At 39.4% G+C, this 17,575-nt stretch overlaps 2 protein-coding genes across 2 annotated transcripts; both read right to left on the minus strand.

The window, feature by feature from the left end:
• Positions 1-9,159: 9,159 nt before the first annotated feature.
• LOC147548145 (LEAF RUST 10 DISEASE-RESISTANCE LOCUS RECEPTOR-LIKE PROTEIN KINASE-like 2.4) lies at positions 9,160-12,726 on the minus strand. The gene is made up of 3 exons (XM_086665866.1): positions 11,867-12,726; positions 11,548-11,586; positions 9,160-10,506 (listed from the first exon to the last, which is right to left on the minus strand). Exons 1-3 carry the CDS (start codon positions 12,669-12,671, stop codon positions 9,404-9,406), a joined length of 1,947 nt encoding a protein of 648 aa, XP_086521992.1. The 5' UTR covers positions 12,672-12,726; the 3' UTR covers positions 9,160-9,403.
• A 906-nt stretch (positions 12,727-13,632) lies between these two features.
• On the minus strand, positions 13,633-17,204 carry LOC147548146 (LEAF RUST 10 DISEASE-RESISTANCE LOCUS RECEPTOR-LIKE PROTEIN KINASE-like 2.4). The gene is made up of 3 exons (XM_086665865.1): positions 16,260-17,204; positions 16,018-16,056; positions 13,633-15,000 (listed from the first exon to the last, which is right to left on the minus strand). The coding sequence occupies exons 1-3, from the start codon at positions 17,065-17,067 to the stop codon at positions 13,847-13,849; spliced, it is 2,001 nt and encodes a 666-aa protein (XP_086521991.1). The 5' UTR covers positions 17,068-17,204; the 3' UTR covers positions 13,633-13,846.
• Positions 17,205-17,575: the final 371 nt, after the last annotated feature.

Genomic DNA, 17,575 nt, shown 5'->3' on the forward strand with positions numbered 1-17,575 from the left:
TGTGCTTCTTTGTATAGAACTGAGTGCCGCAGATTAAGAGTGAGAGCGCCCATATCGAGAGTTAGTTAAAGTCGTTAACTTCATCTTCCTTCTTCTTCACTGTTCAGCCATATACTCTTGCTTACACCCCGAATCTATTATGTTCGTCGGATACCCTATTCACTTATTCAGCATTCGAGGTAACATTGGATATACAAGTTCTATTATTTGTGGTGCCAATGATCTAATTTGACTCTTTTCCCTGACAACCTGCATGTTGGAATTTCGTCCCTTACAAAATTTCTTAAATCACACATAATTACTGCTTCCTATGAATGTCATATCTCCAGAACAGGGTCTCAAGTATTAGATCAGATATCCTGGTTACGTTTTAATATTACTAGACGTGCTCATGCTTTACTATTTAGATCTGTCCCATGTTGTGTTGCATCTGTCGTCGCGTTACTCTTTTGCTTTATACACAAAAAGATATTGAAATTTCAGCAGAGTAGGGTTTACTTTTATTCGTACACCTACAATAACTTCTTTTTTTTCTCGGGGTCTTGGGAGAAGGAGAACCTGCAGCGTCATGAATAGTAAAAATGGTTAGTTATTTGCATCCTGTTCAGTTTTCCCATATAATGCTTGAGCTTTAGTAATTATTTGGATAATTTATTTGTTTGAATACCATGTTTAGAAGAACGATAATTTGTTGCATAGCTTGGTTGGTTACTTGGTTGTATTTCAAAGCAATTAGTTTTAAAAAGTTGACCAATAGATTTTTTGATATCGAATTTTGGTTAAAAAAACCGAATAAGTTGAAGAATGTTAGATACCTGATGAAGTTTGTGCCTCGAAAAAGTAACAATTCAAACTGGGAACCGGAATTGAATTATTATATCCACATGCCCCTCCAGAATACATACATCCAATACATTCAGCTATACTTTTCTTCTCATCGACACCATAAATAACATCGAAACCCTTTCTCAAAATGCTTTTTACACTCGTAGGATCTTCTATTAGTCTTGCTATAAAAAATTTACTAATCGGAAAATCAGTGTTTCTCATACATAGTTTAGTATCTGGAATTACTACTTTCTGTAAATATGTACCTCAATAATAAGCATCAGTTATGTTTGTTATATTTGTTTGACAAGTAAACTTGTTAGGAGCTTCTTCATTATGAGGAAGAGGTAGATGTTACTATTGGGAGAGAGAAAGTGAGGAGAGAGAAAGTGAGGAGAGAGGCGGCGCTCGGTGCTTCGTGGGGTCTTCCCATTGGCTAGCCTCCGCCATGGCTGAGACTGCGTTTTCTTTAGAGGTGGACAAGAAGATTTTCTGGTTCGAGAAGATGAACTCTAAGTTCACTAGGGTTCGAGAGATCCGTAACTCCATTGAGTGGTCTTGCAACTTACCGGCAGAAGGGATCTCCGGGCTGGCGTGTTTCGTGAGGTCCAAGGCATACAAGTTCTCGTCGATGAAGGAGGACATGGAAAGGAGGGGACGATGTAGGGATCAAGAAGTCGTGTGGTTTTGGGAGACGAGGGAAAACAACTTTGGTCCGTTCATCAGAGTGTACCGTACAGGTGGCAAGGAGAATGCCCGAAGTTCCCTCTGTTTTCCAGCTGGCGTTAACGGAATCTTTTGGAAGATTATAGCAGATCACCTAGATCTCACGCTTCCATTTTCCCATAAATCGGAGACCATTATCCTTCGCCGGCTTAGTATTACTGATTCCCTTCCTCCGTCGGATGCTCATCAAGTGAGGAATTCGATACCCACCCATCTTCCCAAGACCAATAACCATCCAAATCCCATCGTTTCATCTTCGTCTTCTGTCAAGACCAGTCCTAACCACCTCCATCATTCCCACCCTAATAACAACCAATCCAAGACCACAACCCTATCACCCTCGACATCTGTCAGCAAACCGGGAGTATCTTCAATTCCTATCGCCAATACATGTCAAGTTTTGAACCTATCATCTCAACCACACCAGCACTCAATCTCCTATAAATCAGCCCTTCTTCAACAGAGAACTTCTCAGAGCTCCAACATCTTCATCCCTAACCTTATCAGACCTGAAAATTATCTTCGCTCTTCTATGGCCTTGACCCCGAATGGAACTATCAGTTGGGAAGACACCGTTCTGGTGGAAGCTACCTACACCATTGACGACTGGGGGAGTGTGGAAGATCAAATCAGGGAGATTTTGAAGACTGGGGAGGTATCATTGATTCCTTTTAACAGGGTTCGAGCAGTAATCAAGACTAACCATAACACTAAACCCCTTCTGGATTTAGGCGAAATACAACTGTCTCAGTATGAGAGGATGTTCTTTCGTCGGTGGCACCCGGATTGCAATCAGGTCAACTTGTCCATGTGTAGGGTTAATGTGAAGATTTTTGGCCTTCCTTTCAACCTTTGGAATGAAGAGGTGTTCCAGGATATTGGTGAGACCTTTGGAGATTTCTTGATGATCGATGAAGACACTAAGTCCTTCAAAGTGTTAGCTTTCGCTTCCATATACATCAGTTGCGATATTACGACTAAAATACCGGAGAGATTGATCCTTCTTGATAGGGGGGATGTGGTTGAAGTTTTTCTTCACAGCGTGTTTTCGTCGGAAACTATGGTGTCGCCGGAAAGCGGTCAGAGGGTGTTCGGGTCAACTCATTCCTCGGATGTTGAAGACCGAGGTGACAGTGATACAGACCAGTACATCAGGGAGCAATCCAAGGAGTTGACTATTGCTGAAGAAACGAGGTTCATTAGCTCTTTAAGGGATCCTCGTAAAGAGAAATGACCGCCCGGGTCTGATCCTCTTACCCCTTTGGTGATAGATCAAGGTCATCTCTCGTCCGATGATATGGTATCTGAACCTCCAATCAATCTATCAGAGACAAGTCAGGGAAAGGACAAGTTTCAAATTTCATCGGGGTGCGTCGAAGAAAGCGCGCCTAGGCCAGGGGAGAAGGATGGGGGCCCAAAGAAGACTGGCCCAGCCAAGAAAAGGTTCAAAATTTACTACAAATCCAGGAAGCGTAATAGAAAGCCCAATAGGGTTCCTAGGGCGCCTCCTCTTCTGATCACGGACCTGGGTAAGGCCCTAATGGAATCTTTTAAAGGCACAATGGGCAGAGACCTTCCGCTTATCTCCAATTGTATTACCCTCGACAAAGAATGGACAGGTGTTGTTTCTCCCCCTCATCTAGCCGTCACCCAAGATAACATCTTGTCTCAAGACTTATCGCTGGCGGTGATCAACACGAGTATGGAACAGAGAATGGAAGAGTTCTTGGCAACAGGCAAGGAGTTGGGTTTTGCGTTGGATCAAGATGGGTCTAGGGGGAAGATGGAGAATCTTCTCAAGATGATAGGATTTGAACTTAAGGAGAGTTTCGACAAGGGCGAAGACGACTTAGTGCTGTTAGCTCAACCTTTAGCTACCATGGTTCCAGAAGAGACCAATCCAATGAGTTCGGGGGAGTCAGAAGGGGTGGTCGGTAGTACAAAGGCTTCGCCTATGGGTAGTGATCATGCCCTGGTGATTCATACTCCGGTTCATAATAGTGGTCCAGTTGATGGAGATAGGACTCCAGATCAGAGCAGCGGCCAGAAGAGGGCAGGAACAACATCCAAGTTAGAAAGGGAGGCTAGAAGGTTAAAGTGGACGATGAGGGAGTCAGATTCAGGGGGAGCAGGAGGACTCGTTCGTGCTCAAGGGTGGTAACTCGTCTTGATTATGTCGATTAACTTTTTAAGCTTAGGGGTTTGGGAGCAGCAAAGAAGAAAGCTGCAGTTAGGAAGTTAAGGACAAAGATGAAGGCGAATTTTGTGTTTTTACAAGAAACCAAGTTAGATAGTATTAGTGATGCTCTAGTTTTTAGTCTCTGGGGTAACTGTAATGTGGTCTGGTGTGCTTTACCGGCTACTGGGTCGGTTGGGGGTATTCTATGTATGTGGGATCCTTCTTATTTTGCTTGTTCTGATCGGGTAATAGGTAGCTTTTCCATTTCTCTTAAGTTATGTAACGTATCAGATGGTTTTGAATGGATGGCTACTTCAGTTTATGTCCGTGTATTTCTTCTCGTAGGGAATCGTTTTGGAGTGAATTAGATTCAACTCATGACCTTTGGAACTTGTCATGGTGTATCGGTGGGGACTTTAATGTCACTAGATTCGGGTGTGAGAAGAGAAACAAACACTCCATCACCTCTAAGATGAAGAAATTCGACGAATGGGTGAGTAGAAATGAGCTCATTGACCTTCCAGGGAATGGGATGGCTTTCACATGGTCCAACAACCAATCAATTCCGTCGATGAGCCGGTTGGACAGGTTTCTTATTAACAAAGCTTGGGAGGATCGTTTCCCTTCTGTATCGCAGATTATCCTTCCGAAACCACTTTCAGACCATGCTCCCATTCTTCTGAAATCCAATCTCAAGACCACAGGTAGCCCTCCTTTTAGACTTGAAGATATTTGGCTTTTGGATAAGGATTTTATTCCCCAGGTTAAACTATGGTGGGAGGAGATGGACGGTGATGTTTCATTTTGGGCTAAGCTAAACTTGTTGAAAGAAAAGGCGAAGAAATGGTCAAGAGACAAATTCAAAGGTCAGAAGGAGACTTTGGCTAGACTTCAGGAGGGGATTCACAATTTCGACAAATTGGAGGAGACTAGTAATTTGAGTGATGAGGATCTTGTACTCAGACAGAGTATGAGAGCGGAGCTAGAGAAAATTCTTAGTCTTCAGGAAATTAGTTTGAGACAAAAATCGAGAATCAATTGGCTTAAGGCAGGAGACAGGAATTCGAAGTTCTTCCATGGCATTATAAATTGTAGAAAGAGATCGAATCGGATAACAGCTTTGAGAGTAGGCGATGAGCTCATCATGGAGGACAAGCAGATTAAAAGTCGGGTGGTCGAGCATTTCGCAGATATTTACAAGGAGCCGGCTTTGTGGAGACCTGGAGTGGGTAGTTTAAACTTGCCTTCGATTTCGGAGTTTCAAGCTGAGACCCTGGAGGGGGCATTCTCGAAGGAGGAAGTCCTCCTCGCGATCAAAGACTTGGCCAAAGATATAGTTCCGGGGCCGGACGGTTTCTCCATCAAATTTTACGTCAAATGTTGGAGTATCATTGGGAGTGATTTTATGAAAGTAATTTCGGATTTATGGCTTTCGAGTAGTTTAGATTGGAGATTGAATCAATCGTTCCTCGTGCTTATTCCTAAGAAGGATATTACAGAATCATTGAATGACTACAGGCCGATAAGCTTAGTGGGGGGGCCGTATAAGATCATATCCGAGGTTTGGGTGAATCGGCTCAAGATGGTTCTGGAATCCATCATATCTCCTAATGAAGGGGCTTTTATTAGCGATAGACAAATTCTCGACGGGGTTTTGATTGCTAACGAATTGTTGGACTCCAAGATGAAATCTAAGTCCTCGGGTATTATGGTAAAGGTCGATTTGGAGAAAGCTTACGACAAGATTAGTTGGGATTTCCTCTACGACATCATGACTAAGATGGGTTTCAAGTATAAATGGAGAACTTGGATTTTTAATTGCATCTCATCGGTTTCTTTCTCGGCTTTGATCAACGGTACCACTTCTTCGGTTTTCATGAATTCCAGAGGGATCCGGCAAAGAGACCATTTGTCGCCTCTCTTATTCCTGCTCGTGGCGGAAGTTCTCAGCTGCATGGTTAAAAGAGGGGAAGAGATTCAGTGGTTTGATGGGTTCAGGGTTTCTGACAATGGAACGCCTATTACCCACCTCCAGTTTGCGGACGACACTCTATTTTTCATTAAAGACGACATCAACCAAATCCGCAAGCTAAAAGACACTCTTATATGGTTTGAAGCAGCTTCTGGTCTTAAGGTTAACTTCGGTAAAAGCCAAGTGATTGAAGTTGGGAAGGTGGAGGGGTTAGACGTCTTGGCTTCGATTTTTGGATGTGTTAAAGCTTCTCTTCCTATTTCTTACCTGGGTCTGCCGTTGGGGTTCTCCTATAGATCTAAACACCTTTGGGATCCAGTCATCGAGAAGGTGGCTAGGCGACTGTCTCCGTGGAAGGCAAGGCTTTTGTCAAGAGGGGGAAATTGACTCTGATTAAGGCGGTTTTATCAGCTCTTCCAATTTATTTCTTATCTCTTTTCTCGGCTCCGGTTTCGATTTGCAACGAATTGGAAAGAAAATTCAAGGATTTCTTTTGGGATGATGAGATGGATAACAATAGAATTCATTGGGTGGCATGGGAGATTCTTTGTAGGCCGACCTCTGAAGGGGGTTTGGGAATCAAAAGTTTGAGGAGGATGAATGATGCGCTATTATCTAAGTGGTTATGGAGATTCGGCAAGGAAAAGAACCTTCTGTGGAGGAAAATCATCAAGGAAAAATACGGGGAAGAGGAGTTAGGGTGGATGTCGAAACCCCCCAAAAAAGCTTACGGGGTCTCGGTTTGGAGGGGGATTTACAGTAGGTGGCATAAGTTCCATTCCATGTCCAAGATTAAGGTCGGGGACGGAAAGAATACGAGCTTTTGGGTTGATATCTGGGTTAAGGACAGATCTCTTAAAGAAGCTTACTCGAATCTCTTTTTGCTTTCCGATTCGAAGGATGGGACTGTTAGCGATTTCTTTGACTTAAACTCGAAGGTTTGGAGGGTGGATTTCAGAAGAGGGCTTTTCGATTGGGAGTTGGAGGAGGCAAATAGCCTGATGAACGACATAGCCCCATACTGCCTCAACAACCAACCAGACGTTAGGGTGTGGATAACAAATCCGGACCCGGAGAAGGTAGAGTTATCAGTGAGTGCGATGTTTTCGCTCTTGTCAAACCAGGGTAGGGAGTCTAACCCGATTTTTAGAGATATTTGGAGAAAGAATATACCCATGAGGGTGAGTGTGTTTTTATGGGCGGTGATTTGGGAGAGGATTTCAACCATGGACAATTTGAGGAAACGGGGCTTCATCTCGCCGAATCGTTGTTGTCTCTGTGGGAAAGATGAAGAATCCTGCTCTCATATTTTCCTTCATTGTGACACGTCGAGGGATGTGTGGAACAGGTTCATGAGTAGTATCGGGATTGTCTGGTGTACCCCTAGTTCCATTACAGAACTCATGTTGGCTTGGAAAGGTATCAAAGGTAGTAAACACAAGAAGGCCATTCTCAACATTATTCCAAAAGCAATCATCTGGGCAGTTTGGAGTGCTAGAAACGATGGAATTTTCAGAGACAAAGCTCGATCAACAGAATACATCTTCTTCGCGGCTAAATGGCTTATTTACCACTGGAGTAGATCGTACAAGTGGGCCAAATTGTACTCTTTTAACTGTATGGTTGAATCATGGGATGGCTTTTTATGTTCTCTGTAATGTGTAGTCTCTTATTCCGCCGTTTTGTTGGTGGTTCTTGTCAGGGTGGGGTGGCGTGTCGGGGGGGGGGGGGGGGGGGGGGGGGGAGGGGGGGTCTGTGGAGTGCACCTGGTGCTGCTGTTTTTGTTTTTGTGTCTTCAAGGCCTAATGTAGCCTTGTGTTTTCTTCTTGTACTCTTTTGCTTATTAATTAAATCAAAGTATTCAAAAAAAAAATTATGAGGAAGAGGTTGACAACCATAAGAAAGGGTAAGATTAACAAACCCAGTTTGAAGATAATCGAAGTGAGTGAAATTCAGAGTTGTGTTAATAAATGTTTTAGGACAAGAATCTTCATCAATCATGAAATCTTTTCTAACAATTGTCATGATTCTGTGTGCAGGACTGATTGCTATAATCCGGTATGTCTGAGACATGATTTCAATCTCAGTAAACTTGTTATTTTCACATTCAAGATGATAACCAGGAACTCCACAGTGTGAAATTGAGATTTCTGCAATTGGCGTGCTTGGTGGAGTTGTTTTCCTGCTGACCAATACAAAAGTTGAAATCCCTGATAATGGAGGAGATGAAGTTGATGAGACAAAAAGAAGATGCATTGTGGAGGTTCATGGTATGTTGTTGACTCACAAACTGTGTTTATCTTCTTGTTCTCTAAGAAAAACCCACAACTCTGACCCACTTGTACTGAACAGGACTATATCAATACCTGCATGACTTTTCCAACTGTAAACATCAAGAAGGAAAAATTAATTAATGAGTTTTACCTTAAACTATGACGCCTCTTCGTAGCTTTCTTTTTTTTAATACAATTCATCAAAGTTTCAAACAAAAAACCTTGAGAGGACAGTGCTATATTGTTTGAAAAGTCTTCGTCTCAAGTCCTCACCAATTGTTCCTGTTCTTTAAAAGAAAAATATTGTTATAACCTTATCTACTGGTCTTAATCGATGAAAGTCATGTGGATCCCAAATTTAAAATGAGACTGTTATTTATCAATGAGCAGAGGGTCAAGTCCATAGCGCGTTTGAACAATCGGACCCACTATTTTTTAGTTTTCTACTTCTCATTTGATTAAGGACTTCAAATTTATAACTACAAGATATACGAAAAATGTGATATGCAAGAAAATCGGATGGTCAGAGGAAACACCTTTTGTCTTGCTACTTTTCACATCTCATATGTGCTTCCGTAGTACTTATTTAGTTGCTTATTTAATGACCAGCTTGTTACGTGTGAAAATCAAGTGGTAAAATCGACTTTTCGGCTAAAATTGATTTTCACTGTTTAGTTTGACAAAAAAGTGGTGGTAAAATGGTTTTCCATGAGACTTAAAGTTTTGTGCTCTCTCTCAACCCGCTCTTTGTCTCTCTCAACTGCCACTTATCTTTATCTCTCTTAAATTTCCAACAGATCATGTAACATCCACTCATTATTGCTGGAGTACAATATCTGATCTGATGTAGATTATACTGGGCCTCTCGGCCAAGATGATGGGCCTCACAGCCAAGATATCAAGTAGTCGTCGCGGCCTATGTCCCTTCTAAGGTTAAGATCGTTCTATTTCGTCTAGTACCTCGTAGGCATAACGATACGCGATAAAGTATTGATAGAGTTTATTAGCTGGAAGGATGAACTGACGAAGTGCTTTTTCTCGAATAGGAGATGTTGAAATTCTGCCTACCTTGTTTATTTGGTAGTTTATTTTGTTTTCCTTACTGGAAGTAAAGAGAGAGTTGCATGATCTTTAGCCTTTAGAGAAGGGCGTCCAGACGACAAACCACATCTACAACAAGTCAACAAGCAGAATAGTCGTTCGTCATTAATAGCTATGATTATGTAGATCTCACATCTTGTTTCCATATAATAAATTAATGTACAAATTCACTTGACTTAATAAAAGGATATGAGGTAAAGTACATTCACTCAGAAGTTTTCTCTCACACATAACAAGTTTATGATATTTTACACTCATGAGTAATATACAAACATTTTTTGTTCGCATCTTATAGTGTAGTACAAGAGCCACCTTATGTGTATGCTATGACGTGGAGATGGTCGAAGAATCCATTGGCGATGGTGGTGATCTTGGAGGAGACGAAAGAAAAGGTTTTGGTGGGATCCCTAGAGCTATGGCGTTTCCTTCCAACATTTCCAAAACTTTACTCATTGATGGCCTACTCGAAGGACTGGTCTGTATGCACCATAATCCTACAATAGTCATCTTCCTTGCAGCCTCTCCTGTTTCGTCAGTTGTAACACCGTGCAGTCCAAGACCCTCCTCGAGATTGAGACGTTCATAGACCCAGTGTGGAAAATACAACTGAGAAGAGTGATCGACTCCCACCTTCTGATCAAAATTCTTTCTTCCTCCTACCATTTCTAGTATCATCATTCCATAGCTATACACATCTGACTTATGAGAAACTCCTCCAAAGTTTCTACTGAAAACTTCTGGAGCTATATATCCAATTGTACCTCTTGTATCCAACATCGATATGATACTTTCCTTTCCAGGGCACAACTTGGCGAGTCCGAAGTCTGCAATTTTGGGGCAGAAGTCTTCATTGAGAAGAATATTATGAGGTTTAATGTCAAAATGTAGAATTCTGGTGGTACAACCACGGTGCAAGTACTCAAGTCCTCGAGCAATTCCAACTGCAATTTGATACAATGTTTCCCATTCTAAACCTGATTGCGATAGGAGCTTTTTGTTGTATATGAGTTTGTCAAGAGAACCGTTGGGCATAAATTCATATATAAGAGCTCTTTTATTTTTCTCAAAGCAGAAGCCTAGTAGAGCTACGATATTAACGTGGGAAGTCCTACTAATACTTGCAACCTCATTCAGGAATTCTTCTCCGTCACTACTTTTCGATTTATTCAAAACCTTGACTGCTACTAAACGACCATCCCGAAGTTGTCCTTTGAAGACATTACCATAACCTCCTTGTCCAAGTTTTTCTGTAAACAAATTTGTTATTTTCTTAACATCTTTATAGCTGAATCTGATTGGGACCAAGGATCCATAGTTTCTGAAAAAGGCCTCCAACTCTTGATTGTTTATCTTACTACTTTTCACCTTCCAAAGCATAAACAACACAAACAATATTAACAAAATTGCACCCACTGCCGCTGTGATACCTGCAGCAGATTAAGTGATATGAAATTAGATAGTATGATATGGAATCGAATTTGTAGATGCAACACAAATAATGTTATCATAAAGGCACGCCCTGTTCAGTGGAAGCGCAAAATGTCCTGTTCAGTGGAAGCGCAAAAGACATTTAGTCTCTGAGAGACGAGTCTCTAATAGCATATTAGATTTAGGTTTTTGGGTGAGGAAAGCCTTAGACTTCCATGTATATTTTCAAAAATACAAAGTACGGAACTTATAATGTAAAACATAATTAACATAGTAGTGTACCACATATCCATGACAAATGGGTTCAAAGTTTTGGCAACTATATAGTATCGACAATAGGTCTCAAAAAGTATCTAAAAGAACGAAATATAGATAATTGCGGCCTGTCAAAGATTAAAAAAAAATATCTGTTAATCCTGATTCTGTTATGTTCGTCGGACACCCTATTCAGCATTCAAAGTAACATTGGGTATACAGTTTCTATTATGTGTGGTGCCAATGATCTAGTTTGTTTCTTTTCCCAGACAACACTGCGTCGGAATTTCATCCTATGATTATCTGTAATGTCGCTTACAAAATTTCTAATTTCATACACAATTACTGCTTCCCATGAATACCATATCTCTAGAACAGGGTGTCATTGTCAACGCTAAGTTTTGGAGAGGACATTCGCTATTAACTATTAAAAGAATACAATGCTTCTTTTAAAGCTCTTGAGGTAATATTCTTCGAGAATTTTTAAAGCATATATTATAAAACTTGGGTTGCTCTTCTATGCAGCTAAACACAACCCGTGCATACTAATGTCGAGTATTAGTGCAGCCGCACAAGTTAAAATCCCTACAATACTGCTGAGGCTCCACACTTGTGGCCTCCAATTTATCTTGGTTATGTTTTGATTTTATTATATTTCTAAACGTGCTGATGCCTTACTATTTAGATCTGTCCAAACTAGTTGTGTTGCATCTCTGCTCGTGTTACTCTTTTCCTTTTAAAAGGTATAGAAATTTCAGCTGGACAGGGTTTAGTTTTATTCTTACCTACAATAACTTGTTTTTTTCTCTGAGTCTTCAGGGAACCTGCAGGGTAATTAATAGTAAAAATGGTTAGTTACAGTCAGTTGTTTGCATCCTGTTCAGTTATCTGATCTAACACTTGAGCTTTAGTAATTATTTGGATCATTTACTTGTTTGAATACCATGTTTATAAGAACGGTAATTTGCTGCATAGCTCGGTTGGTTACTTGGTTGGTTACTTGGTTGTATTTCAAAGCAATTAGTTTTAAAAAATTGACCAATAGATTTTTTTATATCGAATTTTAGTTAAAAAAAACCGAATAAGTTGAAGTATGTTAGATACCTGATGAAGTTTGTGCCTCGAAAAAATAACAATTCAAACTCGGAACCGCAATTGAATCATTATATCCACATGCCCCTCCAGAATCCACACATTTTAAGCATTCAGCTATACTTTCCTCTTCATCCACACCATAAATAACATCGAAACCCTTTCTCAAAACCCTATTTAAACTCGTAGGATCGTCTATTAGTCTTGATATATATAATTTACTAATCGGAATATCAATGTTTCCTATGCATTGTTTAGTATCTGGAATTACTACTTTAGATAAATATATACCCCAATAATAAGCATCAGTTATACTTGTTTTATTTGTTTGACAACTAAACTTGTTAGGAGCTTTTTCTCCAATATTATTAGGAAGAGGTTGACAACCATAAGAGAGGGTAAGATTAACAAACCCAGTTTGAAGATAATCGAATTGAGTGAAATTCAAAGTTGTGGTATTAAATGTTTTTGGACAAGCATCTTCATCAATCATGAAATCTTTTCTAGCGATCGACATGGTTCTGTTCACAGGATTGATTGCTATAATCCGGTATGTCTGAGACATGATTTCAATCTCAGTAAACTTGTTATTTTCACATTCAAGATTATAACCAGGAATACCACAGTAATCAGGTCTGTTATTTCCCCAAAAAGGGTATCCGATATTTATTCCATCTCCACAGGTGAAATTGAGATTTCTGCAATTGGCGAACTTGGTGGAGTTGTCTTCCTGCTGACCAATACAAAAGTTAAAATCCTTGATAATGGAGGAGATGAAGATGATGAGACCAAAAGAAGATGCATTGTGGAGGTTCATGGTATGTTGTTGACTCACAAACTGTGTTTATCTTCTTGTTCTCTAAGAAAAACCCAAATTGGGAGATTAAAGTGTAATGGAACCATTACTCCTGACATATTGTTCTCAACTCTGACTAAGAGGATCATCCTCTGCCAATGAAGGAGCTGGACCCACTATACTAAAGAGGACTGTATCACACTACCTGCATCACTACATGACTTTTCCAACTATAAATATCAAAGGAGAAAAAAATAATGAGTTTGAGCTTAAACTATGAGGCCAGTACATATTTTTTTTTTAATACAATTCATTTGAAGTTTCAAACAAAAAAACCTAGAGAGGACAGTGATATGTTGTCTGAAAAGTCCTGGTGTCAAGTCTCCGTCTCAAGTCTTCACCAATTGTTCCTGTTCTTTAAAAGAAAAAAATATCGTTACAACCATATCAGTGGGCCGAGGGTCAAGTCCAAAGCGCGTTCAAATAATCGAATCCACTAGTTTTTAGTTTTCTACTTCTCATTTGATTAAAAACTTCAAATTTATAACTACAAGATATATAAAAAATGTGATATGCAAGAAAATCGGATGCCCAGAGGAAACACCTTCTGTCTTGCTAATTTTAGCATCTCATATTTGCTTCGGTAGTACTTATTTAATGGCCAGTTTGTTACGTGTAGAAATCAGGTGGTAAATTGATTTTCCCTGTTTAGTTCAACAAAAAAGTGGCTGTAAAATGATTTTCCTACCGGGACTTAAAGTTTTGCCCTCTCTCTCAACTGCTATTTGTCTCTCTCAACTGTCAGTTATCTCTATATCTCTCTGAAATTTCCAACAGATCATGTACATTACTTCATTATTGTTGGAGTACAATATATGATCTGATGCAGATTATAGTGGGCCTCCCGGCTAAGATGATGGGCCTCAGGACCGAGATATCAAGTAGACGTCTAGGTCAAGTCCCTTAGGTCTAGATTTAGGAGTTTCTGTAATAATGTAGATCTCACATCTTATTGCCATATAATGATGTACAAATTCACTTGACTTAATAAGAGGATGTGAGGCTAACGTACATTCAATCAGTAGTTTTCTCTCAAACATAACAAGTTTATGATATTTTACACTCATGAGTAATATACGTACACTTCTTCGCATCTTATAATGCAGTACAAGATAAGCCAGTTTATGTCAATGCTACTACGTGGAGATGGTCGAAGAATCCATGGGTGATGGTGGTGATCTTGGAGGAGACGAAAGAAAAGGTTTTGGTGGGATCTCTAGAGCTGTGACAATTCCTTCCAACATTTCCAAAACTTTACTCATTGATGGCCTACTCGTAGGGTTGGTCTGTATGCACCACAATCCTACAATACTCATCTTCCTTGCAGCCTCTCCTGTTTCGTCAGTTGTAACACCGTGCAGTCCAAGACCCTCCTCGAGATTGAGACGGTCATAGACCCAGTGTGGAAAATATAGCTGAGAAGAGTGATCGACTCCCACCTTCTGATCAAAGTTCTTTCTTCCTCCTACCATTTCTAGTATCATCATTCCATAGCTATACACATCTGACTTATGAGAAACTCCTCCAAAGTTTCTACTGAAAACTTCTGGAGCTATATATCCAATTGTCCCTCTTGTATCCAACATCGATATGATACTTTCCTTTCCAGGGCACAACTTGGCGAGTCCGAAGTCTGCAATTTTGGGGCAGAAGTCTTCATTGAGAAGAATATTATGAGGTTTAATGTCAAAATGTAGAATTCTGGTTGTACAACCACGGTGCAAGTACTCGAGCCCTCGAGCAATTCCAACTGCAATTTGATACAATCTTTCCCATTCGAAACCTGATTGCAGTAAGAGATTTTTGCTGTATATGAGTTTGTCAAGAGAACCGTTGGGCATAAATTCATATATAAGAGCTCTTTTATTTTTTTCAAAGCAGAAGCCTAGTAGAGCTACGATATTAACGTGGGAAGTCCTGCTAATACTTGCAACCTCATTCAGGAATTCTTCTCCGTCACTACTTTTCGATTTATTCAAAACCTTCACTGCTACTAACCGACCATCCCGAAGTTGTCCTTTGAAGACATCACCATAACCTCCTTGTCCAAGTTTTTCTTTAAACAAATTAGTTATTTTCCTGACATCTTTATATCTCAATCTGATTGGTACTAAGGATCCACAGTTTCTGAAGAAAGCCTCTAACTCTTGATTGTTTGTCTTACTACTTTTCACCTTCCAGAGCATATCTAATGGGGAACCTTCTTGTGAGTATATTTTTCTCGAGCAACATTTTAGCATAAACAACACAAATAATGTTAACAAAAGTCCACCCACCGCCGCTGCGATACCTGCAGCAGAGCAAGTGATATGAAATTAGATAGTAGTATGATCTGGAATCGAATTTGTAGATGCAACACAGATAATGTTATCATAAAGGCACACACTGTTTAATGGAACCGAAAAAAGTCCTTCATCGGTTGAGGAAAAAAAACATTTAGTCTATGAGAGACAGTCTCTAAAAGCATATTAGATTTAGGTTTTGGGAGAGGAAAACCTTAGACCTCCATTTATATTTTGAAAAATACAAAATATGGAACTTACAATTTACAACAAAATTAAATGGTAGTGTACACATATCCATGACAAATGAGTTCAAAGTTTAGGCTACAATATAGTATCGACAATAGGTCTCAAAAAGTATCTAAAAGAACGAAGTATAAATATTTGCGCCCTGTCAAAGATTAGATAAATATATCTATTAACCCCGATTTCGTTATGTTCTTTGGATAACCTATTCAGCATTCCAGGTAACATTGGGTACACAATTTCTATTATTCGTGGTGCCAATGATCTAAGTTGTCTCTTTTCCCGGACAACCTGCGACTGTATCAGAATTTCATCCTATGATTATCTGTAACGTCCCTTACAAAATTTCTAATTCATACACAATTACTGCTTCCTATGACTGCCATATCTCTTGAACAGGGTGTCATTGTCAACGCTAAGTTTTGGAGAGGACATTCGCTATTATCTATTAAAAGAATACAATGCTTCTTTTAAAGCTCTTGAAATAATGTTCTTCGAGGATACTTAAAGCATATATTAAAAAAAACTTGTGTTGCTGTTCTATGCAGCTAGACACAACCCGTGCAGACTTGCGTCGAGTATTAGTGCAGCACAAGTAAAATCCGTAAAATACTGCTGAAGCTCCACACCTATGTGCTCCAATTTATCTTGGTTACGTTTTAATTTATTATATTACTATTCGTGTTGATGCCTTACTATTAGATACGTCCCATCTAGTTTTGCTTTATACACAAAAAGATATTGAAATTTCAGCAGAATAGGGTTTATTTTGTTCTTACCTACAACAACTTGTTTTTCGCTCCGAGTATTTCGAGAACCTGCAGCGTGATGAAATGAAAAATGGTTAGTTATAGTCAGTTAACTGTAACCTGTTCAGTTATCTTATCTATAAGAACGGTAATTTGCTGCATAGCTTGGTTGGTTACTTGGTTGTATTTCAATGCAATTAGTTTTAAAAATCAACAACTAGATTTTCTAATATCGATTTTTTGTAAAAGAAGAACGGAAGTATGTTACGTACCTGATGAAGTTGGTGCATTTAAAGAATAACAACTCAATCCCAAAATTGAATCATTATATGCACATGCCCCTCCAGAATCCACACATTTAAAACATTCATCTATATTTTCCACTTCATCCACACCATAAATAACATCGAAACCCTTTCTCAAAACTCTATTTAAACTCGTAGGATCATCTATTAGTTCTGATTTAGCTGATTCACTAATCGGAATATCAATGTTTCTTATGCATTGTTTGGTATCTGGGATAAATACTCCCGATATATTTCTACTCCAATAATAATAAGCATCAGTCGTACTTGTTATATTTGTTTTACAACGAAACTTGTTAGTAGGTGCTTGTTGTTCTTGGTTATAAGGAAGAGGTTGAGTACAACCATAAGAAAGGGTAAGATTAACAAACCCATCTGAAAGATAATCGAAGTGAGTGAAATTCAAAGTTGTGGTAAGAAATGTTGCAGGACAAGCATCGCCATCAATCATGAAATCTTTTCTAGCAATAGTCATGATTTTGTTATCAGGATTGATTGCTAAAACCCTGTATTTTTGAGACATGATTTCAATCTCAGTAAACTCATCATTTTCACAATCAAGATGATAATCTGGAATACCACAGTAATCCGGTCTTTTATTTCCCCAAAAAGGGTATCCGATACTTGTTCCATCTCCACAGGTGAAATTGAGATTTCTGCAATTGGCGGGCTTGGTGGAGTTGTCTTCCTGCTGACCAATACAAAAGTTAAAATCCTTGATAATGGAGGAGATGAAGATGATGAGACAAAAAGAAGTTGCATTTGGGAGGTTCATGGTACGTAGTTTACTCACAAACTGGGTATATTTTCTTGTTTTCTCAGAGAAGAAATTGGGAGATAAAAGTGTAACGGAACCATTACTCCTGACATATTGTTCTCAACTCTGACTAAGAGGATCATCCTCTGCCAATGAAGGAGCTGGACCCACTATACTGAAGAGGACTGTATCACACTACCTGCATCACTACATGACTTTTCCAACTATAAATATCACAGGAGAAAAAAATAATGAGTTTGAGCTTAAACTATGAGGCCAGTACATATGTTTTTTTTTAATACAATTCATTTGAAGTTTCAAACAAAAAAACCTAGAGAGGACAGTGATATGTTGTCTGAAAAGTCCTCGTCTCAAGTCTTCATCTCAAGTCTTCACCAGTTGTTCTGGTTCTTTAAAAGAAAAAAAATATCGTTACAACCATATCAGTGGGCCGAGGGTCAAGTCCAAAGCGCGTTCAAATAATCCAATCCACTAGTTTTAGTTTTCTACTTCTCATTTGATTAAA

This window comes from Eschscholzia californica, unplaced genomic scaffold (genome assembly GCF_041429995.1).
Source record: "Eschscholzia californica isolate CP2 unplaced genomic scaffold, dmEscCali1.0.p SCAF_3, whole genome shotgun sequence".
Taxonomy (NCBI): domain Eukaryota; kingdom Viridiplantae; phylum Streptophyta; class Magnoliopsida; order Ranunculales; family Papaveraceae; genus Eschscholzia; species Eschscholzia californica.